The sequence below is a fragment of the Dipodomys ordii genome, unplaced genomic scaffold, assembly GCF_000151885.1.
Source record: "Dipodomys ordii isolate 6190 unplaced genomic scaffold, Dord_2.0 Scaffold122, whole genome shotgun sequence".
Taxonomy (NCBI): Eukaryota; Metazoa; Chordata; class Mammalia; order Rodentia; family Heteromyidae; genus Dipodomys; species Dipodomys ordii.
The window spans coordinates 6221508-6246842 of record NW_012267338.1 but is presented as its reverse complement, the minus strand read 5'-3'; the positions used below and the strand labels follow the sequence as shown (position 1 = coordinate 6246842).

Genomic DNA, 25335 nt, shown 5'->3' with positions numbered 1-25335 from the left:
TAAAGCACACTTAGGTCTTCAGAATTTGAATTTTCTAGAAGAACCAAAGTTTTATCAACAACCTAAGATAAAATTCCCCTTAAGCTCCAAGATAAACATGTAAGATACCCAATATGTTTGTACTCTTCAACATTTAGTTTTACATTAACAAAACACACACTAAAATATTACATGGCCTGCTATATATAAAAATTAAGTACATCTACATGTATTTTAAGATATCTATTGATAATAACAAATTTAATTTGTACTCAATATTAGAGAAAAAAAAACTAAGTCACACAAAAGTATGTCCAAATGAGTAGTATATAAGAAAATCTATCTAGAATATTGTCAAAGTAAATTCCAAAGATGACCAAATAGCTTTTAATTTCTATTTTAAAAGTAAATGCAAGTGGAAATATATTTTGTCAGGGAGGACAAAGGGGTAGCACAAAAATGGAGGGGGAAGGGTGAGCAAATGCAGTCATTACATTCATTGTACGTTATATAAAAATATATAATTTGAAGGTAGGGATGGGAGAACTAAAATAGGGAAGAATGAGGGGAAGGTAACATTGATCAAGATGCAAATATTCTCATAACCTGACTTACGGAATTATAAACTCCTTGTACAACTACTTAACAATACAAAGAATTAAGTAAATGTAAAGAATAAATAAGCCAGATAGGGTATTTCTCATCTTACTTTCCTACCCAGTTACTACCATTTGAAAACTATGCTGCTTGGCACAGAACAACAGCTGTGAGTGCACAGATGGTGAAAAAGGTGATGCTTAAATAGTTTGTAATAGCAAACAAAAATTTTTCTACTCTCAGAGGAAATTTAATAGCAGGGACAGTACTAGTAATACAGTATCACGGGTCGGAATATCTTTTTTTGTTAGTCATGGGTTTGACCTCAGGGCCTCGGTGCTGTCCCAGAGCTTTATCACTCAAGTTTAGCCACTGCACCACTCCCAGTGCTGTGGTTAATTGGAGATAACAGCCTGGGCTGGCTTCAAACCAGGATCTTCACATCTTAGCCTCCTGAGTAACTAGGATTACAGGCTTGAATCATGAATGCCCAGCCAAAGTACCTTATAAACCCAATTGTATAAGGACATTCACAGAGAAGCAAAACAAATTGTGTATCTGTAATTTGTTTTAACTGCTCAAAAATAGAAAACAAATATTTCAAAATACTATTCGAGTGAACTATCTGAAAGCACTTGGTTTTACCAACCCTAATTCCTAACAAACATCTTCTAAATGTGATAAAAATGAAAGATTATGTTTCCTATCTAGGAAACATTCATAATTGAAATGTAACGTTCTTAAAAAGTGTCCTTCTCTGAAAAAGAAACAGTGTCCTACAAGCATAACAAGAGTATCTGCTCATAAAGAAGCTACCACTCCAAAAGTACAATAACCCAATGCTGTGATCTGAGCAACATTCTTTCTTGTAATTTTTCCCTTTTTGGTATGTGTGTCAGACACTGGGTAAGAGGAATGATCTTTTTTTTTCTTGAGGGAAAATATATACAAACAGTAAAACCAATGTGTGCGTTGTGGGAGATACCACAACTAGGCAAAGCAAGTTTTTTAACTTCTAAAAAGATACCATAAACATACATAGTCAATAAAAGAAGTTGATGTAGTTTTTAATTTAAAGAAGCAGGTCCATTGTTTGTATTACAAAGAACTGCTTGTAAAAAGAATATATTAGTAGGTTAGAGACATAAGTAACCCTGAAGAAATTCATAGATATTAGAATTATATTTTTAAAATATTCATGTGCCTAGTTTAGGCAAACTTTGTATCAAATGTGTCAACTAAACTAAAACAGGGTTGAGGATGTAGAGCAGTGGTAAAGCATTTACCTAGCATGAACATGGCATTAAGTTCAATACTATAAACAAAAGTAAAAAGATGAATGCTGGTGGCTCACATCTATCAGCTTGGTACACAACAGGTTGAGATCTGAGGATGAGGTCCAAACCCAGCCAATACAGGGAAGCTTGTGAGACTCTTATCTCCAATTAACCCCCAGAAAGCCGTTAGTGGAGCTGCTTTTCAAGTGGTTGGACAGGACACTAGCCATCAGCAAAAAAACCTCAATAGCAGCGCCCAGTCCTTGGGTTCAAGCCCCAAGACTGGCAATAAACAGATGAATAAATAAATTAATAAATAAATAAGCTAACTGCAAAATAGACATTCTTCATTTATGGGTAAATAAACTGATGTTCTAAGATTTGAAGCACCTTGCTAACCATAGTAAGTGATGAAGTGAGGATTAGAAGTTTACTCAGTTGTCCAAGTAGTGGGCTGCCTTTTCTTTGGCTGGTGTTATTTTCATTTATCTTATGCATATGCATTCCAAAGCAGAGGATTCAGCCAGTAGCAAAACTGATCAGTTGTGAATTCACCTTTAAAGGACAAACAACAAACTCAAAAGAGACCAATTCACAAATAAAAGGAGACTAAATGAATATAGCAACACAGAATGTGTGTGGAGAGCCACAGCTTCTAATCACAATGCCTGGTCAGAACCAGATTCACCACCAGCTCCCTGTAAAATGAAATTAAATGGTAGCTCCCAAATCCTGTGACTATTTACCAGATCCTGTTCACTATTTACCAAAAAGTTTTTTCCAGATGTAACTAAGGCACAGCTATTGAGATAAGATCCTCCTAGATTATCCAGGTAGGCCCTGAGCCCAATCACAAGAGATCTCAAAAGAGACAGAAGAGAAGACACAGACATTAAAGAAGAAGATGCAAAATAACCACATAGCATGACAAGCATTAGTGAGGATGCAGAGAAAGGGGAATCAATGGACACTGTTCCTGGGAATATAAGCAAGTACAGCCAATGAGCAATCTGTATGGAGGTTTCTCAAAAAATTGAAAATTAAATTCCCAGTTATGCAGATCTCCCACTGAGGGAGGGAGGGAGGGAGGGAGGGAGTGTGTGTGTGTGTGTGTGTGTGTGTGTGTGTGTGTCTGTGTGTCTGTGTGTCTGTGTGTCTGTGTGTGTCTGTGTGTATCTGTGTCTGTGTGTCTGTGTACCCAAGGGAAATTAAATCAGCATAGGGAAGCATTTTCTGCATTGCCATCTACATTCACTGAGTATTATTCACAATGATCATGGAATCAACCCAAGTGCCCATCAACAGATGAATGGATAAAGGAAAAATGGTATAAAACCAGTTGAAATTATTATTATTATTAAATAATTATTATTATTATTATTATATTTTGGTGCTAGGAATTTGACCAAGGACCTTGAGCATGTTAAGCAAGAGCTCTACTACTCTACTTCCTTAAAGAAGACAGGATGAAGGAAGGAATGACCAAAATGAATTATATTCACTACCTGACTTATAAAATGGTAACCACTTTGTACAACACCATAATAATAGCAATAAAATTATATTTAAAAGAAGAAGAGGAGGAAGGGGAAGCAGAGGAGGAGGAGGAAGAAGAAGATAGGGAACCAGTAGCTCATGCCCATACTCCTAGCTACTTGGGTGGCTGAGTTTGTTGGGATTGTGATTCAAGGCTAGCCCAGGGAGAAAAATTTCCAAGACACCCTTCTTAACAAAGAGCTGGATAAGTTGGCAAACATGTTTCCTTGCTACCAGGTATATTTTACCAGGCACATGCCCAGAAAACAAAACCCTAGTTCCAAAAATAACTAGCAGGAAATAGAGCTAGATGTGTGGCTCAGGTATTAAAGCACCTGTCTAGCAAGCATGAGGGCCAGAGTTCACAACCCAGCATTGTGAGTGGGGATAGGGGTCTTTTTGTGACAATGGAGATAACTCTAAAGGACTTCCAATAAGCCAGGCACAGAAAGATAAATGGCATGAGTTCCCATATGTAGAATCTAAAACTGTTGGAATCACGGAAGCAGACAGTAGAACAGTGTTTATGAGAGTTGGGGATGGGATAGGAGACATTGGTAAAGGATAGAAAATATCAGTGGGGAGAAGAAGTTCAAGAGATCTATTGTATAACAGTGATTATGGGTAATAGCAGTGTATCATATTCTCAAAAATTACTAAGGGTAGAAAATCTATTGTACAACATGGTGATTATGTTAATGACAATGTACTGCATTCCTGAAAATTGCTAAGAAGCTATATTTTAAATGACCTTACCACAAAAAAATGCTAAGTATGTTAAGTAATATATAACTTAATTAGCTTGATCTACCTACTCCATGAAGTATATATATATATTTTTAAATGATAAATACAATACATACATGCATATTTTATTTGCTAACTCAAGACATTAAGAACAAAGAAATGCCAACAGCTGCCAAAAGGGGGAAGAGATACTCGGCCTGATATATAGCATATGCATAAGCTAAGTGTGCAAGAAATGCCAAGAAAACTACTGAAAACAAAGTAGAAATGACTGAAATCTAGTGGTAGAGCTGATTGAGTTTTAGGCATATGAAATTTTTTTTCACAAGTCAAAATAGTGGGAAGGAGTACGTGTTGGATTTCAGGTATTGAACCCCTCTAAAAAGAGAATGTTAAATACACTAGGAGGATGAAGCGCTAACTTTACAGCCTCCCTACACAGTGAGGGAGACCTTACTGACTCAGGTGTATTTATCTCATATACTTTTTCAAATACAAAGGGAATACAAAGTACACGGGCAAAAGAAACATGCTTCTTCTATCTGCCAGAAGCTCACTCTGACTTGGGTACAGGGTTTGTGCTTAGCCTACTTTTTCTTTAACTGCATGGCAGTTAAAGCACCTCTGTCCTAATAAGAGCCTGACAAGTATTTATTATGTGAGTAAGTGCTCCTATTAAGAGGTAAAGAAAGAAACTAAGCAAATGGATCAAAATAGAGTTTTGCACGGGAGATAAAAGATAGAAAGGAGGCAGAGACAGAGATCAGCACAGCTGCTCAAGAGAAAGTTACTCAACCAGTTTTGGGACTTTCTCTGAAGCCATCTGAACTCTCACTCCTCCACCCAAATGGCTCCTGGCACTAGCCTTCCCCAGTTTCTACCTAGTCTTGTGAAACAGGGTCCAACCCAATCTTTTCTTTCTTCACTCTCCTCCTATCACCGCGCAGAATAGATGGGTTTTTAAGCCTAGTTGTGTGACCTGAAGCTCTAGTTCTCCCCTCCCCTTTTCTTCATCTTTAAGAAGAGAATAATCGTTCTGCCTCTCATGCCATTTTTGAAAGGACTAAATAAATTATATGTAAAGCACTTCGAAGTATCTCCGTCTCAACACTGGCTTAGAAGTAGTAATAGAAAAGTTTATTATTATCAAATCTTTATTGTTAGCAGTGTTGAGGGTGGAACCCAGGGCCTTACACTCTACAACTGACTTATATCCCTAGCCATTCATTCATTTCCCATTAACTAAGAAACAAAACTCAAAAACTCACTACAGCAGCAGAGATCTACTTCTGAACCTTCCCACCCATCTCACCTTTTCCTAACCTACCTGTCCCCTTCAAAATCTCATTTCACCCAGGTTTGGTGGACACACCCATCAACCCAGCTACTTGGAAGGCTGAGATCGAAGGATCTTGAGTTAAGGAAACACAGCAAGATCCCATCTCAAAAAAAAAGTAAGAATGATGATAAAGATAACCATGATAGTAATAATGATCACCATCAAGATGTTGTTGCTGCTGCTGATGATGATAAGGTCATTTCAACCCTATTGATATATTTTCAGAACTCAATGTGGTTTTGTCTTAGCTTTCCTCGGCAGAGAACAGCCCCTTTCCACTTCCCGTCCATCACCTATTCCATGTTCACTAACTCCTGGGATACATCTCAGAAGTATCCTACCACCATGCTATAGCTGCTATCAGTAGATGCCCACAAATCCATGAAGCAGACTTGAATTACAAAATTTTCAGTTTACATGTCAGTTTCTTCCCATTAAGGGCTGCAAAACCAAAGAGATGCACTAATTTATCTGCTCATTCCCTGATCCTTGCATAAAGGCAAGCACACTATTGTAACTGCATAAATCTTTGCAGAAGGGAGAGAGACATGACAAAAGAAAAGGGAATATATTCTCCTTTGTAATCTTGGACTTTATGACCTCAATCTTCCCTTACATTCTCCCTTTCCTCCAGTAAGTTCTTTCTAGTAACAAATTCAGCCTTCGCCTAAAGCATATGAATGTTTTCATCACTACAAAGAAACTGGTTTTCTCTTTTCAGTGCAAATGTCAGGTGCCGAAACAATGCCATTCTTCCCCTTCCAGATCTCACATTCTTACTATCTCATGGAGGGACTGAAGTTCAGTCCTCAAAATTCCAGAAATAACTTCCCTGCCCAAATGTACCATTACTATTAAATGTTATTACCATTATTTTAAAAAAATTGTAGCAGAGGGATTAAACCCTGGGCCTTTTTCTAATTCAATTATTCATGCTTTATTCAAATTCTAGACACAGACAGTTGTAGAAGGACATTTTAGCACCTAAGAGTCAAGCTATGGGATGTGGAGAATCAAATACAGAAGCTAAGCAACAGCACAAGGGCCTGAGTTTAAGCCCCAGAACCACTGCAAGTACATGCATGCACACATAAGCAGAGAATTAAAAGATTGATAAAGTTTCCAACCCAGTATCTCATTAAGGATAAGAAAATCAAGTGCCTTTTTATGTAGTATGCTGTACTTATGTAACTCATACAATATACTAAGAAATAATGCTGAAACTTTCACACTTTTTCTTTAATATCTCAAAAGAAAACCTAACGTAAAATCCTGAATGGTATTGCAACTCAAATAAGCTTTCAAATTCATAAACAAGAAAAAATAATAGCATGCTAATTTGAACTATAAACATTCTACAGTAACAGACATTACATTTAAAAATAAAAACCATGCCAACAAAATTCTATAATTGAGTTGTGATATCTTGGAGCCAAGTCTTCCACATATTGCAGTGAGCAGCGGGCTTCTCCTTATAAAAGGAAATCCATTCAAACATTATAGAATCCTTGAAAACTGGGAAGAAGATATTGTTCTATATTTTAGTATGTCAAGATTTAAATTCTATTTTGAGGGGAAATTGGCTAGTTTATCTCTCTAATGCGAAAATATTCATTTTAATTTTACATAATTTGGTGATCCAAAATATTCTCTTAACAAAAACATGTGGGTTAATAAGCAATTAACTGTTTCAAAGCCTAGTATATATAAAAGAATTCCAGCAAAACAAGAGTCTGGAAAGTCCCTCAAATTTACTGTAACTGGATGAGTTTCACAGGAAAAGTGCTATCAACTTCAGTCAACATAGCTAAAATGAAATCAGAGAGGATGGTGACAGAAGTTTGTAGATTTTTATTGTAATATAGAAATAGACTCAGAGCATATTACCCAAGAAATTACAGTTCATACATAATAACTAAATAACTAAAGCAATAAAAGACTTTTTCATATGCACTTTAGTTCCAGACAAAGACTGTTCATAGGGATCTTGGCAAGTAAAAAGAAATTATTAGAAAGGATCAGTAACATTTGGAAGCCTATTTATGAAGCCATTTTAATACAGGCTTTAAAATACATTAAATTAGACACTTTGACAGTATAAATACTGTGCCACGCATTTGTTTTATACAGGCAATCTCCTGCATTCACTTTTCAACTTACATAAAGCCGGAGCTATTTCTGTCTCAGGGACAATAATAGCAACCATAGCCACTCGAGAACAGTTGGGGATGATTTGGATTTCAAACTTTTCCAAAGCTCTTTAAGCTATGGACACAACAGTTTATTTGGGACCCTAAGAAGAGCGCTGTTTGTCAGTTTTTGCCATACTTTCACCACTTGAATCTTCACAACTTCTTACCATTTCTAAACTTACCAGAAAACAGAAACAAAAAACTACTAATGGAAAAAAGTGGCATTCTCTACAAATCAAGGCAATATATGAATGTCTGTTTTTTAAGTCATGGTGTTTGGCACTAAATATACACATTGTTAGGTACTAAATATATACAATGTGTGTGCTAAATATACATGTTCTGTATGTACTAAATATACATGTTTCTGGTCTTGAAGAGTTGATTGTGATCTTACTAATACTTATTATTTACTTCTCATTTTAACCCCTCAAATCTGCACATAAGAAGAAGATGCCAGGAGAATCATTTTATGTCACCCTCCTCATTGCAATTGGCCTGTGGTCTGTGTTCTACATGCACTTTTTCCTCCCAGCCCTCACTGCTGCATTACACCTCCTAAACTTCCATCTCTTTAGTTTCAGATGGCTGAGATATTTTTGGCAAGTGGTTTCCAATTGGAACCACACTTCAGACAGCTAGAGTTTAACTGGCACATAGTTTGGCTTTCCTAAGTTAGCCATAAATAAAATCACCATAAATTGTATGTTTGTATATGTATGTGTGTGGTATAGCTAGGTATTTTAATTTATATATGTAATTTTGTGTGTGCCAGTACTTGGGCTTGAACTCAGGGCTTGGGCACTGTCCCTTAACTATTTTACTCAGGGCTGGCCTTATACCACTTGAGCCATAGCTCCACTTCCAGCTTCTTAGTAAGTAATTGGAGATAAGAGTCGCACAAACTTTCCTGCTCAGGATCATTTTGAACTGCTATACTCAGATCTCAGCCTCCTGAGTCACTAGGATTACAGGTATGTGCCTGTTTTTTTTTTTTTTTTTGAGACAGGGTCTCTTTCTGTAGTAGTCCTAGCTGGCTTTGAACTCACAATCCTCCCACCTCAGCCTCTCAGTGCGTCCTCTGAGAGGCAGCTGCAGCAACACTGTGGCGCTGGAACCAAGCCTCCATTGAGAAGAGCCATGGAATGAGAAAGGAGCAGAGGACCTCCTACGGGCAGAATCAGGCAAATATACCTGAGCTAGAGGCGAGGCTTTCCTGATGCTTGTGGAATCATTCCTGCTAATTCCTCAAGAAGAGGAATTAGCATAGTAAACAAGGCTAGGTGTATACTGGTTTCTCTGCAACACTACTTTTCCTGCTAGGTGGCCATAAATTATTGGTTAAGACAATAATTTGGAAGCCAAGCAGTAGTCAGCAGAAAACATAGGGTTTGTGTCCATTAGCCTCTTTGAAAAGATTTTAATTACAACTGGCCAAAACCTACTTGCATAAGACTAGAGAACTTGTCTGATTTTTCTTTCTCAGATAACCACCTGACTTCCCTTACCTTCCCCCTTTTCTCTCCAGTCACACCATTTTTGTTGCTAAGAAACCAAACATATAACATCTCCTGGAAGTAACTGTACATGGATATCATAGTAATACTCATTTATCAACTGAAGAAAGGAAAAAGAGAAAAGTTATCTCATTTATTTCCTATGTTCTTTACATATGCTATTTCATTTAACTATGACAACATCCCTAGGCAATTATATGTCATTTACAAATGAACCCAGTTACATTAGTTGCCTAGGTACATACAAATAAGTGACAGAACCAGGATTTATATCAGTAATTAATACGAGTATCATTACCATTTGCCCTTTTTTGGGGGGAGGGGGGTTAGCTGTAGGGCTTGACCTCTGAGCCTGGGCACTATCCCTCAGCTTTTCAGCTCAAGGCTAATGCTCTACCACTTGAGCCACAGTGCCACTTCTGGTTTTCTGGTGGTTTGTTGGAGATAAGAATTTCATGGATTTTCTGCCCAGGCTGGCTTTGAACCAAGATCCTCAGATCTCAGCCTCCTGAGTAGCTAGTACAATCGTGAGCCATCAACACCAGGCCCATTTTCCTTTCTTTTATATCTGTTTCATGGCCCTCTCAAAACATTCTGTACAAAGGATTCCATACAGTAAAATAGTTTTTAAATGGCAATTTTGAATATAATCCAAAAAAATTTACAACTATTTAAAATGAAATTTTTTTTTTTGGGGTTTTGGTGTGGGGCTTGAACTCAGAGGTGCTGTTTATGAGCTCTTTCTGCTCAAGGCTAGCACTCTACCACTCTGAACCACAGCACCACTTCTGTTGTTCTGGTGGTTAACAGGAGATTATAGTCTTGCAAACTTTGCTGCTAGAGCTGGCTCTGAACCACGATCCTCAGATCTCAGCATCCTGAGTAGCTAAGATTATAGGCATGAGCCACCAGCACCCAGCTTAAACAAGTTGTAAATGTATTGTTTTTTATACTTCTTCTTCAAAGGCCTATAATATTGAAATATTTTTCCTTCATAAAAATAAGTAAGACTTTATGTTAAGAAGTAATTTCATGTCTTCAACAAAGTTCAAAGTGTTGAATTTCAAGATTTAAATTCACTCTGACCAACTGATATTTACCAAATCTGCTTGTCAAACTGCTATTCAAATGATCTAATTTTATTACTACCTTTGTTCTTGTTGAACTAAAGAAAAATAGATATATATGATAAACACTTTTCCATCTATTACTGATTGTTTTACTGACAATTACAATCTCCTTTACAGTGCTATACTGAGGAAATAGTCCTTTCAATCCTATTTTTAAAAAATTCTTATCTGATTGCTAGTAGGCATATTCCTATAACCCTAGCTACTGAGGGGGCTGAGATCCAAACAAATTGAGGTTTGGCGATATCCCAGGCAGTAAAGTCTATGAGATTCCATCTCAATAAATAAATAAATGAATGCCAGGCTGGAGGTATGGGCTCAAGTGGAAGAGGACTAGCCAAGCAAATTGGACACTGAGTTCAAAACAAAACCAAAACAAACAAACGATAAAAGCCAAACTACAGAAAAGATATTAGAAGCATGTCAAATACAAAAAAAATCACCTCAATGGTTATTTTTAAGTATTAAAATTAATAATAAAAAAGATAAGTATTTTTAAATTTTTATATTAAAATTAATTATCAAAAAGATAACTAATTTTTTAATTCTTATGAGTTGAAATATTCCAGATAGAACACTGATTTTTTTTTTTTTTTTACCAGTCCTAGGGCTTGAACTCTGGGTCTGGGCATTGTCATTGAGCTTCTTTTGCTCAAGGCTAGCACTCTACCACTTGAGCCACAACACTACTTCCAGCTTTTCTGTTTATGTGGTACTAAGGAATCAAACTCAGGGCTTCATGCGTGCGAGGCAAGTACTCTACCACTAAGCCACCTTCCCAGCCCTGAATTTTTTTATCTTAAAAAAATAATAAAAAAACACCAACTTGTAAGTTTCTGAAATTCTTCATCCTTGCTATTAGGGAAAGCTGAATCCATAAAATTAATAGTACTCGGAAATTAAGCAATCTATTTAAATAAAACAAAAGATGGCTAATAGTTTAAGTCTGGATCAACAAATACTTTCTCTTTTTTTCTTGTAACTGAATGTGCTTATTAAATTATTCCAATCTGCCATTCATTAGTTGTAGTTACTGGACCTCTGACAAATTTGTCGTTGTTGAAGGGTAAAGGCAGAGAGAACAGCTATATTTTTCAAAACTCAAAGTCTTCTAGAACTTTCACTTCTAATCTCATAGCAAGTTATATAAATATTAAGTGAAGTCTGAGGAACAAAAGCAGAAACCGAAAGAGCCACTACTAATAACATAAAAAAAAAGAAGATTAGAATAACTGGATGCTTTCTTTTTGTGAGTCCAACCGTACTCATGTAAAAATATAAAATAAGAATAAACATATTCCTGGCTCATATAATTGCAACCCCTCTGTACGGTATTTTCACAATAAAAAGTTTTTAACAAAAAAGAATAAACATATATGGTATTTTCTGATGATTACATGCTGTTTTAATATCTATCCGACCTACCTTTCAACTTAAAGTGAGTAATACAAGTCATTTTGCTAACCCTGGCACAGTTTAATATCGCTTCAATGAACAAAGTCCAATTTCCTGATTCTCTCAGCCAAAATAAGCAAACTCACTTGGTTTGATCTAACAGCAAGCTGCCGAGAATTTATCCATGTACAGTTGAAGAACCAGATTTTTTTTATTGCAAAAAGGGAATTTAGAAATCACCCATGACCTTATTTTACAGTTAAGAAAATTAAGGCACAGGAGTTCAATGACTTGCTACAAATCATACACTGAATTAGTAATAGGAAATTAACAGGCTAGTTTGTCAATGCCTTATGCAAAGAATTACTGAAATAACTGAACTATTTAAAAATATTATTCATATAATCAAGCCCTAATAGAGTTAATAGTTACTAGAATTCAAACTTTTAAAAAATAATTTTCTTCTTTTATTAATTGAAATAATGTAACTCAAAACGAGCTACTTTGCCTAATGCCAAAATTATAGACAAAAATGGATCTAATATTCAAAAATGCTCTTTGTCTTATTTCCATAAGAGGAAAAATAATTTTAAACAGATTTTTCCTATCCCAGTTATAGTACTTCTAGAATTAGTTCTAGTTGCTTCAAAGGAGCAAACAATCAATCTCCAATACTTTTCAAGGATAAAATACAAATTAAGACAAAATCTCCCATAGCCTTCAGATACCCAAACCATAGTGAATTTATATTGTTTCAGGATATTAGAGAAGGACAATATTTTATACACCCAACTTAGACTAGACATAAAAAACAATTACAAAGCAATCATCATCTTTTTCCTTATCTAAACCTATTTTAGGATTCTGAATGAAGCTAATGATATTACAATAATATTTAGTGCAAACAATTTCACAAAACAAGAATGCTAGTTATTATTTCAAAAATAAGCATGGGCCAGGTACCGGTGGCTCACTCCTGTAATCCTACCTACTCAAGAACCTGAGATCTGAGGATCATGGTTGAAGCCAGCTCAGGCAGAAAAGGCCCTGTGAGACCTTATCTCCTATTAACCACTCAAAACCTAGAAGTAGCACTGTGGATCGAGTGGTAGAGTGCTAACCTTGAGCACAAAGAGGCTCAGGGACAGTGCCCGGGCCCTGAGTTCAACTGGGGAGGAAAAAAAAAAAACAGCATGGTTTTCTCAGCTGGGTACTGGTATCTTAAACCTATAATCCTAGCTACTCAAGAGGCTGAGATCTAGATTACCGTGGTTTGAGATCAACCTGGACAGTCTGTGAGGGTTAATCTCCAAACTAGGCTGGTGGTGTGGTTCAAGTGGTAGAATACCAACATAGCAAGCAAACCAAACAATCATGAAGCCACGAAGTCAAACCCCTATACTAGAAGGGGTTGGCAGGTGTGCGCCTCTTACATTTTTCCAATCCCCATGTAGGGTAAGGTTGGGCAGCAATAATAATAATTTTGTGTTTCTATGTTGCTAGACACAAAAGGCAGTGTCCTTAATAGTACGACTGAGAAGTATGGTCTACCCCCTCTGGCTTGTCTTTCCAATGTTTGATGGCCCTCTTCCTCCACACCCTTCTAATAATTCTACCAACTACAAATATTGAAGAAAGTATGGATTTTGCTTTCAAAAAGTCTAGTTAGAGAAACAGAATACACACAGACAGTAATTAACTAATAACATAGGCAGCACTAGTTACGACTATTAACTAATTAGGTTAATTTGTTCATGACTCACAGAATCAATCTTGTTTCTTCTGGTTACACCTAGTATATAATTAAATGTTGAAGTGAATGGCAAACTCTGTTCCATTTAGTTCAAAGGAGTGAAAACACATGAACTACAGCAGTAGAAAGACGCTATAGGCAGGAGATGAGGTTCCAGGTGGGATTCGTGGCCCTGATGGCAGCCAACGGCGGTCAACAGCTGAAGCACATTTTGTGAGAGCACACAAAGGTGTGTGAGGGCCAGTGAGAAACCGATCTTCAATGAAAAGAAGGGGATTCAGTGATGCATAATGGTGATCTGGAGAGGATAAGCCTGATAAGAACCAGGTTACCAAGAACCTAAGTCTTCCGGGGACTCAGATCTGGATGAAATCTCAAGATCATGCTGTTGGCGCCCTGTCTGAATCTTCAGGAACCTGTCTACATATTGGTATACCCATCCCTCACTGTGCTTCCTACAGTGCTGCTTATAATTCATTCCATGGAAACAACAGAGCTCCTCTGCCCCCCACCCAGTACCACTGGATGCCTATCACCAGCAAAAACCTATCTTACTTCAAGGCAAGACACTCGAGGGTGCAATTCCCTGCTGAATCAGGACAGACTAGGTATTCCCTGAACTCACATCTTTATCCATCTCAGTTTCTACTACTTTCCCATCCTGTTCCACTCACTTTCCTACAATCAACAATTGAAAAAAGACCCTTCATGAAATCCCTTCTGCTTTTGGAAAATGCCACATATTCATGAAAAAAGAAAACATGTTTATGAAGAAAAGGGCTGCATAGAGAAAGCTGTGTTGGAAGTAAGCCATTTTGGAAGAAGAATACAGAACAGATTGGCTGGTGAGTACTGGGATAAAGAAATGACTGAGAGCCAATTAAGGATACAGATCAAATTCATAAATGTCTTCTGGATGTGAGAAAAAGAGAGAAATCTAGAAAAGATTGGCCTGAATATAGGAAATAATCATTGTTGTATTTTTTTCCTTAAAAAGAAAAAATATTTATTTAGTCGCATTTTCAATGTGATAGATACAATGAATTTTTTAAAATCCACACATTACCAAAAAAAAAAAAAAAAGGCTGATAGAACCTAATAAGCCAAGCATTGTTCAAATACATGAAGAGAATAACAAAACTCTTAAAAAAAAATCTCCCTCATATTATGGGGCCCTGAATATGAAGGTACGGTAATAATTTTGAAGTATTTATAAGAGGTTGATTTTGTAAGTTGGTCATGTTAGATTTTATAGTAAGTAGTTTTAAAAAAATCTTTATTAGAGTCAGTAGCAGACTGTTTGAGTTAGAAATGCATCCAAACAGGGTAATAACATCTGGTTTTCATCTATTCCTATGAGACCTAGGGTTTTCAATAGAAAATTAGATACTAGGTTTGGGGTTAGAAAAGACGAAGGACAATGTGAAAACAAGCAGGCGAAGAGATGAAACAAATGCTGCCTTGTCCAAGAAAGAGCGTATGCCATTATATAAACTTTCAGTCTTAGAATGTGAAACACAGCCCAACATTATCAATACTTAAATTGTTTTCTTTATATCTAAGACAAGGTAAGCTTCTTATAAGCTTAGCTTCAAAATTCATACTTGGCAAAAATGCCTATTAACAAAAATGGAGAGCTTCACTTAATTTTTTTGGATTTTTTTTTTGGGGGGGGGCGGTCGGTCGTGTGGCCTGAACTCTGGGCCTGGGAGCTGCCTTCAGCTCTTCAGCTCAAGCTAGTACTCTACCATGGAGCCACAATGCCACTTCTGGCTTTTTCTGCTTATGTGGTGCTGAGGAATAGAACCGAGGGCTCATGCACGCAAGGCAAGCACTCTACCACTGAGCCACCTTCCCAGACCTGCTTCACTTAGTTAATAGTAACTGTTATGTTACAAGAGTCAATATAGAGAGCAGAAGGATGTACTGAAAGTTACACATTATTTAATTCCATTGACTATTTTTATATATTAAGATTTATATCCAGTACATACCAAAATTTAAAATATATATAATTATTGACTCGGTGGTTTCACTGATAGAGATTTCTTTCACTTAAAAAAAAAAAAAACTGGTGGGGGGGGGCGGGGGAAGGCTGGGAAGGGATGTGAAGGGTAAACAAAGGAGGAGGCTGCATGCAATGCTTGATAAGAAATGTACTCATTATCTTGCCCATGTAATTGTAACCCCTCTGTACAGTATGTTCACAAAAAAATAAAATAAAATAAGTATGTTAGAAACAATAGCAAGAAAAAAATCAGGTGCATAGGGATACAGGTGGACCCATTGCAACAATGAGATATACAAGTTGTTATGTCGAAAACGAACTTTACTTTACAACTTTGGTGCGGGGGGCGGGGGGGTGAGGAGGGGAAGTGGGGAGGATTGGGTGGGGGGGCAGGGAGAGGATGGGAAGGGATGGGATGGGAAGGGGAAACAAAGGAGGAGGCTACAATGCTTGATAAGAAATGTACTCATTATCTTGCCCATGTAATTGTAACTCCTCTGTACAGTATTTTCACAATAAAAAAAAATCAAATTAAATTTAAAAAATCAAGTGCAATGAGAGACTGAGCTCAGGAAAATCAAGGTTCAAAGCTAGCCTGAAACACATTAGGAAGACACAAACTATTTTATATACTTATGCATGGTAATTTATGGAGACTATGAGATGTTTTAAGAGGTAGCTGTATTTTCTAGATTTGGTGGAATACAGATCATTTCTGTTGACTCACACTTATAACCCTAGCTACTCAGGAGGCTGAAGTCTTGAGGATCACTATCTCAAGCCATCCTAACTAGACAGATCCTCAAGACTGTTCTGTCCAATCAGTCAGCAAAATACCAAAAGAAGCAGTTCAATGAGAGCGTGCCAGCGTTGGCTAAGCAAGAGCATGAGGCCCGGAGTTCAAGCCCTAGTATGAGCACAAAAAATTTTTTAAAAACCACACTTGTTCAAAACCTTTCATAATTACCTACTAACTGATGAAGCTACCTTTCTTATAAACTTAAAGATTCAGAGCTCTCGTTCATTCTTTTTCCATTCTCTTTCACTGTCCTTAAAGCTAAGCCAGAGACGATTCTAACATCGTAATTCATTAATATCTCAGGAAATTTAATCAAATATAATTACTGATTCTTCAGAAATTCTTATCAGCATGGTAATTATTTCTTTTTCATTTTATTAGGTAGTTAAGAAGGATTTCAATTCCATGAATCTGTCCATAAGTACAAATTTATCTTCATCGCTGTCAACCCTTTCATTGTTCTCCATCTTTCCCTGTCTCATCCCTACCTCGAGTTACATAGTTCAACTTTTATGTGATGTACATTGATAATAATGACTGCATTTTCTCATCATTTCTCCACTGGTATGCCCCCTCCTCTCTATACTGCCCCCAGAACAGAGTATGTTTCAGCTTGCTATTCATTTTGCTAAATGGTTCATTGGTTGTTCAGAAAAGCTACACCACTACTTCTCACCTAAGTATATCATCCTTTAGTCCATTTGTCTGTGTATATATTTTCATGTATGCTTGTATTTTAGATCTAACTTCCACATATGAAAGAAAATGTGCAGTTTGTCTCTCTGAGCATGACTTCATTTACCATAATTTTTCTAAGTCTACTGATTTCCTTGCAAAATACATAATATTCTTTCTGAATGATGATTAAAAAATGTCAATGAAAGTCAACTGTTGAGATGCTCAAAATAGCTGACTTCTAACAATCAATAAGAAGGCTAGATTAAAACAGAGAAGAAAAGAAAAGGCCAGGTACTAGTGGCTCACTCTTGTAATCCTAGCTACTCAGGAAGCTGAGATCTAAGGTTTGTGGTTCAAAGCTAGCCCAAGCAGGAAAGTCCATGAGACTGTTATCTCTAGTTAACCACCAAAAAGCCAGAAATGGAGATATGGCCCAAGTGGTAGAGTGCCTTGAGCACAAAGCTCAGGGACAGTACCCAGACCCTGAGTTCAAGCCCCAGGACCAGCACACACACACAAAATTTAAATCCAGCCTTCAATGACTATAGTAAAAATCATTTTATTACCAAAAAAAAAAGAAGGGAAAAGATAAACTAAAGAAACACAAACCACACCCTAAAAGAATGCCTTCTGAAATAGCTCTAAAAATATGAAGGCCAGGAATTTTATTCCATAGTAAGAATTCTTAGCTTTCATTCCACTGAGACATTTCAAGAATTCTTGAATTCTCAGAAACAGTACACACAATTTTTATAAGCACATAAATACATGCTTTTGTGGGGGGAAAATTCACAATATCTCCCAGCAATTTTCAAATTTTTCAAAGAACCACTACCCATTTTATTTATCTACTAGAAACCATGGTGCAGTTAACATCAGGACTCAAGACACATAGAAGCACATACTTCAGTGTTCTTTTCTCTTTGGGAACTGAATAGAAAACAATGTACCTTTGCAGAGTCATATTCAAAGAGCCTGTACAAGCCTTAATCTTGTTCTGTGCTTCAAGATGAGTCATTCCGTGCGCACTGATCCCATCGATGCTGAGGACAACGTCGCCTATTCTCACATTGGCCTGGGATGCCTTGCCCCCATCTTTCAGCTGTAAGAAGCACACTTTATTAGGAAAAGAACAAAGAATAAAGAATGCAGACAAAAATCACACTTCCTCATACTAGAAGGAAATTATATTCATAAACAGGGTAATGCAAAATTACCTGGCTTAACATGTTCAAATGATGCTTGTGTGTTTTCTTAAATTCTTACTCTGCTAAAAAAATAAAGCTGAAGAAATTTTCTGCAAAAGGCACCCTGATAATTTCTCCCTTTCTCCCATTTATAACAATCTCCCGATGAGATTGCTCTGAATGGGGCAGAGACATCACCAAGGAAACTTCTCATTTTAACAGAAGAAAATGGGGTTTTTAATACTCTTCTAGAAATAATTCTTTAAAAACTTTGAAGCAGCTGTGTTTTTGTTTAAACACACAAAGGAAGGTCTACTGAACAGTCCTTGCTGTGCAGCCCAATTCCTATCCTGTGGTGGAGACTGAAGATAGTAGCCAAATATCTTTCATACTCGATTTGCTTCCTGGGTCAGGTCTTCAGCAGCAAGGGAAGAAACTTCTTGTATTTAAGACTACCAGTCTTTACTTGTGTCTTACAGTCCTCAATCTACATTCTTTCACTCAGTCAAAATCCTCGTTACCATTACTTAGTTTGAGCTGCTTCAAATCCTGTATGTATATATTTCAATGACCCAAAAGCAGCAAACATAATATTAAAATAGGCAGGAAATTATACAATCTTCATAGATACTTAGAAATATGAAACAAGTATGAATCAGAAGAAATTATCTAATTTAGATCTCACTGCATGTGAACAATATTTTTAAGTCTAATCTTACTTTGAAGAGTTAAGTCTTTAAGACTTAAAGGGATTATCTATTCCCTATCAAAATGAGCAAATAAATCTGGAGTCCAGATAATGAAAGAAAGCATAAACACAATAATTTAGGCTAGATTTTATTTTGGTTCAAGAAGGGCAAGTATAAAAATAAAATTAGCCAGAAATAGAACTGTAGCTAAATTACCTCAACATCCTCTCATGAAGTAGCCTTAAAATAGAAACACTGAAACCTATGGCATTTGTTCTAAAAGCACCCAAAAGAAGTAACTTAAATACTCTCAGGCCATAAAGGTTACATAAAGATATTAATACAGATTAAATATTATGTAATTAATACATTAATTACCTAAAAGTATTAATGCAGGGAGTAATCACATCAAAGGCAATTTTACAACAGATAAACATTTCTTACTCCTTTGGCTCCCAGAATACTAGGTCCCAAGATCCAATTACCTCAGTGAATAGACTCTCTAAGCTTCATTTACCACCACAATCCCTTCCTAATACCATTTGCTCATCAGAAGGATGAATGCTTCTTGTCTCTTAACCAGGTAGTATGCAGCATTGTGATGAATTGTGAGAGACAAGAGGAAGTCCGAGGTCACTTATTATTTGCACAGTCCATCTTCTACTGCATTTCCAAGTCTAGATAACCTGCATTTGTTCACAGCAGTAGCAATGCCCTGTCACTGGTTTATCTAGCACGTGTCACTTGGCAGCATCAAGTATGTGTATTTCATAAATGCACAACGCGTATGAAGGAAGCAGTCTCAGGAGGCTCTTGGGTCAAGTTCAGCATAAATCAAACTAAACACAAGCAAATGTTTCCCCTTTGAGCTGTAATTTTTCAAAGACTAAGTTGCAGTTCTATGATTTAACAACAACAACAACAACCAAAAAAAAAGCCCACTCTACATTCTGGTCTTCTTGAAGTTGCAAATGTGGCTACCCAATTAGGAACTACCCCTGAGTTCAATTCTGCTTACTGATGCTAAAATTATGGTGAACTTGATCAACCGTATGCTCTTAAAGAAACTAATATCTTTACAGAGTCTCTCCATTAACTGAGAGAGGAAAGACCTAAGTATTTGAACTAAAACTTGCTTCCAGAGATAACTGCATTATAACCCATTCCCACCTTTTTTTTTTAAATTTTTTTTTAAATGAGGTTGTAACAGAAGGCCTCCTGCTTGCTAGTCAAGTGCTCTACCAACTAAGTCATGCCTCTAGCCCCTTTCTGTACTGGGTTTGGGGGAATTTGGGGTTTTTTTGGGGGGGGTGTTTTGGGGCGGGGGTTGGTTTTTTGTATGTGTGCAAGTCCTGGGGCATAAACTCAGGACCTGGGTGGTGTCCCTGAGCTTTTATGCTCAAGTTTAGTGATCTACCACTTGAGCAATAGCTCCACTTTGGGGTGGGGTGGGGGATAGTTAACTGGAAACAAGAATCTCAGCTTGCCCAAGCTGGCTTCAAACCATGATCCTCAGGTCTCAACTTCCTAAGTATTCCTAAGTAGCTAGGATTACAGGCATAAGCCACCATACCCAGCAGCAATGGTTATTTTTGAGGTACAGTCTCACTTTATGACCAGCCTGGCCAGAGCTGTGAGCCTTCTCCTTCTGCATGTCCCTGGGATACCACCATGTTGGCCAATTACCCCTTTCTATGTACAGTTAAGAGTTGTAAGACGTTTTCTCTTGAAAAGGAAGTCTACTTTTCAGTGAGAAAATGGGAAAGTATATGTGTGGTGTGGGGAAGAATGGAGAGGAAAAAAAGAGTTAGTGCCCTGAATGTCTCTTATCTTCCTCTCACTAGGAAACACTAAACACAGTTGTCTTCAGTTGTGTGGGGAGGATAGTTCCTTGATGGCTTTCACTACCCTGAAGGAAAAATAACTGCTACTGTTTACTGAGCACCAGCAGTACGTCAAGACTTAGGAGGAACCTTCAAAACTCATTACTACAAAGCAGTTTTTATCTATTTTACAGATGTGGAAACAGAGCTACAAACTAGTTCAATGCTTTGCCCAATGTCTACACAGAAAGTAAGAACATATCAGTGACCATAGCTCAGCACATGAGTTCATATTTTGCTAACCATGTGACATAGGATTAACTGAGCTCTAAGGATTACTCTAAACTCAGGCTGTCTCTCTCTCTCTCTCTCTCCCTCCCCCCTCTCTTGCTCCCTCTCTTTGTGTGTAAAAATGGAGATTGTAATAGTACAGACCTCACACAGTAAAATACTAGTACAGTACATACTACAAAATACATAACCTATGTTCACGTTCACTTGTTCATTCTTACACTCTGCCACAAACTTACATGAGCATACAGGGCCAAGGAAGACAGCGTTTCACACTGGGCAGTCAGATCTGCTTCTGGCTTTTCTTGTCCTTCATTAAAGGAAAGACAAACACCCTACTCTTTGACTCATTCCCTTCCCTTTGCTTTTGCAAGCCTAAACTTTCCCCTCATTCAGCAATAGAGAAAAACAGGTCACAGAACCTTAACTCACCATCCTCCTTCACAGCTAACCACTACCCACGTCTGAGTCACTCCAGTGCCACAGAATGGTAAGCTCCTGCTGCTCCCAGAAGAACCTAGTGCCACTGGATGTTACCACTGTCGCAATAGGCTAAGAGATCCCAAGGGGATGACGGTGAAGAAGTCCTGAGTTGAGTGATGAAGGACAGGAAAAAAGAAAACAAGGGCATGGGAGAATGAAGGAAGGCATTAGATGTGAAAGGTGGAATATGGAATCAAGACTAAGAAGGAAGAAGGGGCTGTATGCTAGTCCAAGTGATGGAAAACCAGATCTGAGCCCTGCCTCTGTGTATGTTACACATATAAATTCATATCTACACAATATTAGAATTGGACAATCTATCAAAATAGTCACAAATAAAAGAAAAGATTTACGTTTGGATTTGCACTGGTAAAATAACACACAAAACTACAATTACTAAGTGTATTTAGAATAAATTTCCCCCCACGGAAATATTTACGCATACTATTAAAGAAGCACTAATATGTTGTTCTCAAATAAAATTTATAACTACAATCCCTCCCAAATACTTAGCCTTCACACAAATGCATGGTTCTGGCAGTGTTTTTTTCCCTAAAATGTTTTAACGGAAGAGAAAATATAGAACTGCATTTTTAATAAAACTGAATTGAAAATAAAATATTGATATCTCATACAGCAGACAAGTAAAATAAAGATCTTGAAAATGCACTTCAGAGAAAATATATCTTACCACAAAGAAATACGCCATATGGGCTCCAGTTGGAATCAGATATTCCTATTACACTAACCATTCCCATCATCCTCCACCTCCAATAACATCTCCCTCACAGAAACAAGCCCACAGAGCTTCCATTTATAAAGCTATAAGATCTTATGGCAATACCACTAGAAGTTAGTCTAAGTCCTAAGGCTTCTCTGTAAAATGATCATGTAATACAGCTCCTGCATTGCCCTAAGCTTTTCCATAATAGGAAAATATTTAATCAAAGGAGTGACTTGGAATTCTCCAATGAAATTTATTCTTCCATATTAAAGGAACACTTGTCTGCAAACAGAACCCTCTACTTGCCTTCCTTTGGAAATAAGTTATTATGTTTAAAACCCAGAAAATAAGGATCAACACAAAAATTACTTATTGAAAATGTGTACATATGTACATGGACCCATATGCACTATGGATAACAAGTGGAAACCATACATCCATATAACAAACTATTACTAAAGGACTGGTTCTATAGTGTTTTCAACCTTATACATATTTTCGGCAAATATGGAATGCTTAGAAACACATGACCCTAAGACCACGAGTATGGCAGGAATGCCATCAGACTCAGTTCCTTTTTTAAAAAGGAACAATAAATAGATGGCTCCAGCAAGAAATACTAACAGAAATTTCTCATGTCAAAAAAGCATGGGAACTAAACCATGGGAAAATCAGGGCTATTGTTTTTCTACCACTGCTTGATACCAAAACATGAAGGTATGTGCTAATAAAATTGCAGGAGGATTGTTTTAAAGGAGAGAAAACACTGAAAAAGTGTTACTTTTGAAAAATTAATCGAATTAGCAATCTAATTTTGTTTTAAGATATATTTTCTGGCACTTCAAAAACCTTGAATCCAGACCCACAAACCGATAATACAAAGAGGTAGGCTACCACATCTTGGGAACTTTTTTTCTGTCCTGACTGGCTTCAACTTGTGATCCTCAACAATCTCAGCCTCTCCATCAGCTACGATTAGAGGGTTGAGCCACCAATACTGGGCCACAAGGCTTTTCAAATCTCTGTTTGTTCACTCTTATTCCAATGCTTACTAATCTACTCTACAATATTAATATTAATATTTAAGGCTACCTTTTTCTTGTGCTGTTTGTTGGTACCTGGTATTAGCAATTCAACCACTCTACAAATGCTACTATATTTAAAATGCCCGTCTTTGGTTTGGGTAACACTGTGGGGTCAATGTGGTTTGCAATCTAAATATTCAGGTGGTGGTAGGTGTGACAAGGTGGACCATAGGGGAAAATGACTATATCAATGCTCAATGATGCCTTTGGAAGAGATTAATGTAATGATTTGAAGACTTGAGTTAGTGTCCACAAGAGTACATTATTAAAAGAAAGCAAAGCCGGGCGCTGGTGGCTCACGCCTGTAATCCTAGCTACTCAGGAGGCTGAGATCTGAGGATCGCGGTTCAAAGCCAGCCCGGGCAGGAAAGTCTGTGAAACTCTAATCTCCAATAAACTACCAGAAAACCGGAAGTGGTGCTGTAGCTCAAGTGGTAGAGCTCTTGCCTTGAGCTGAAGAGCTGAGGGACAGCGTTCAGGCCCAGAGTTCAAGCCCCACGACTGACATAAATAAATAAATAAATGGAAGCAAAACTGGCCACTCTCTCTAGCTTTCTTTTCTTGCTATGTGACCTCTCCTCTTACACCATGAAGCTACCTGCCATCTGGCAGCCCAGCTACAACCTCACTAGAGGCTGAGCCAGGGTGGTTATCTGATGCTGGACTTTCAGCCTCCCAAACTGTAAGCTACAAATCAACTTCTTTTCTTTGTAAACCACCTAGCCTCAGGAATTTTGTTACAGAAGCAGAAAATGGACTAACAGAGACATCTCATATAATCATGCTCCTTTAAAAAGCTGAGCTTTACTTTGGATTTGGTAGGATTTCCTGGTAAAGAAAATGATTTGGCTTCTTATAAGTTAGCTAGTAGACAGACAAAAACAATCAGTGATTTCTGAGTGAAGTGAATAAAATTCTGACTCATGTGAGCACTTCAAGTATGGGCTCTCTTTTGGACTGTGAGTCAAACTAACCAATCTTACCCAAAAGTTAGAGAACATACCTTATATGGTAGCAAGACAAATACCTCAAAGTATTTGTCATTATGCATCCCAAAACAAGCAGTAGTTAGTAGTGGGTGAGTAAGCCTCTTTCCTTATGTAGTCACCTGGCTACAGAGGGTTTCTGGTAATATTCCTTTAGTTACTATTTCACATCATTTATTGAAATACCATCTTACTCTACCCAGTCCTAATACAATCTAAGCATGTCTTCTTGCTGGAAGCCAGTGGCTCATAACTGTCACTCTAGCTATTCAGGAGGTTCAAATCTGGAAAAATCAAAGAAAAACTTAAGACAAGCACTGGTAGCTCATGCCTATAATCCTAGCTACTCGGGAAGCTGAAATATGAGGATCATGGTTAGATGTCAGCCCAGGCCAGAAAGTCTATTCTTATCACCAATTATTCACCAAAAAGCCAGAAATGGAGGTACGGCTCAAGTGGTAGAGCACTAGCCTTGAGCAAAAAAGGTCAGAGTCAGCATCCAGGCTCAGAGTTCAAGACCCAGGACTAGGAAAGAGAAGGGAAAGGGAAAGGGAAAAGGAAAAGGAAAGGGAAAGGTAAGGGAAGGGGAAGGGAAGGGTAGGAAGGGTAAGGGGGAGAAAGAAAGGAAGGAAGGAAGAGAGAGGGGGAAGGGAGGGAAGGAGGGAGGAGAGAGAGAGAGAGAGAGAGAGAGAGAAGAAAGGAAGGCAGGCAGGCAGGCGGGTAGCCAGACGGGCTGGGAAGGTGGCTCAGTGGTAGAGTGCTTGCCTTGCATGCACTGGGTTCAATTTCTCAGCACCACATAAGCAGAAAAGGCTCAAGTGGTAAAGTGCTAGCTAGCCTTTAGCTGAAGAGCTCAGGGACAGCGCTGAGGCCAGAGTTCAAGCCCCACGACTGACAATAAACAAAAAAAAGTGAGAAATAAAAAATAAAAAGCAACTCACCAGGGATCCTCTCATTTAAAAAACAAAAAAAAGGAAGGGAGGGAGGAAGGGAGAGAAAAGTTTGATAGATTTCATCTTCAATTAACCAGCAAAGAGCAGAGTTGGAACATGGCTCACCTGGCAGAGTGCCAGGCAAGCAAACAAGCTAAGTGAACTCAAAGCACTGAGTTCACTCCAGT

General features: G+C 37.6%; 1 protein-coding gene across 5 annotated transcripts in view; it reads right to left on the bottom strand.

Moving 5' to 3' along the window:
- The window catches only part of Pdlim5 (PDZ and LIM domain 5), a 158642-nt gene that overhangs the window by 83234 nt on the left and 50073 nt on the right, over positions 1-25335 (bottom strand). For all 5 annotated transcript variants that reach the window (XM_013029775.1, XM_013029776.1, XM_013029778.1 and 2 more), the window contains exon 3: positions 17898-18049. In XM_013029775.1, the coding sequence (XP_012885229.1) occupies positions 17898-18049 (152 nt within the window). The remainder of the gene's footprint in view (positions 1-17897; positions 18050-25335) is intronic.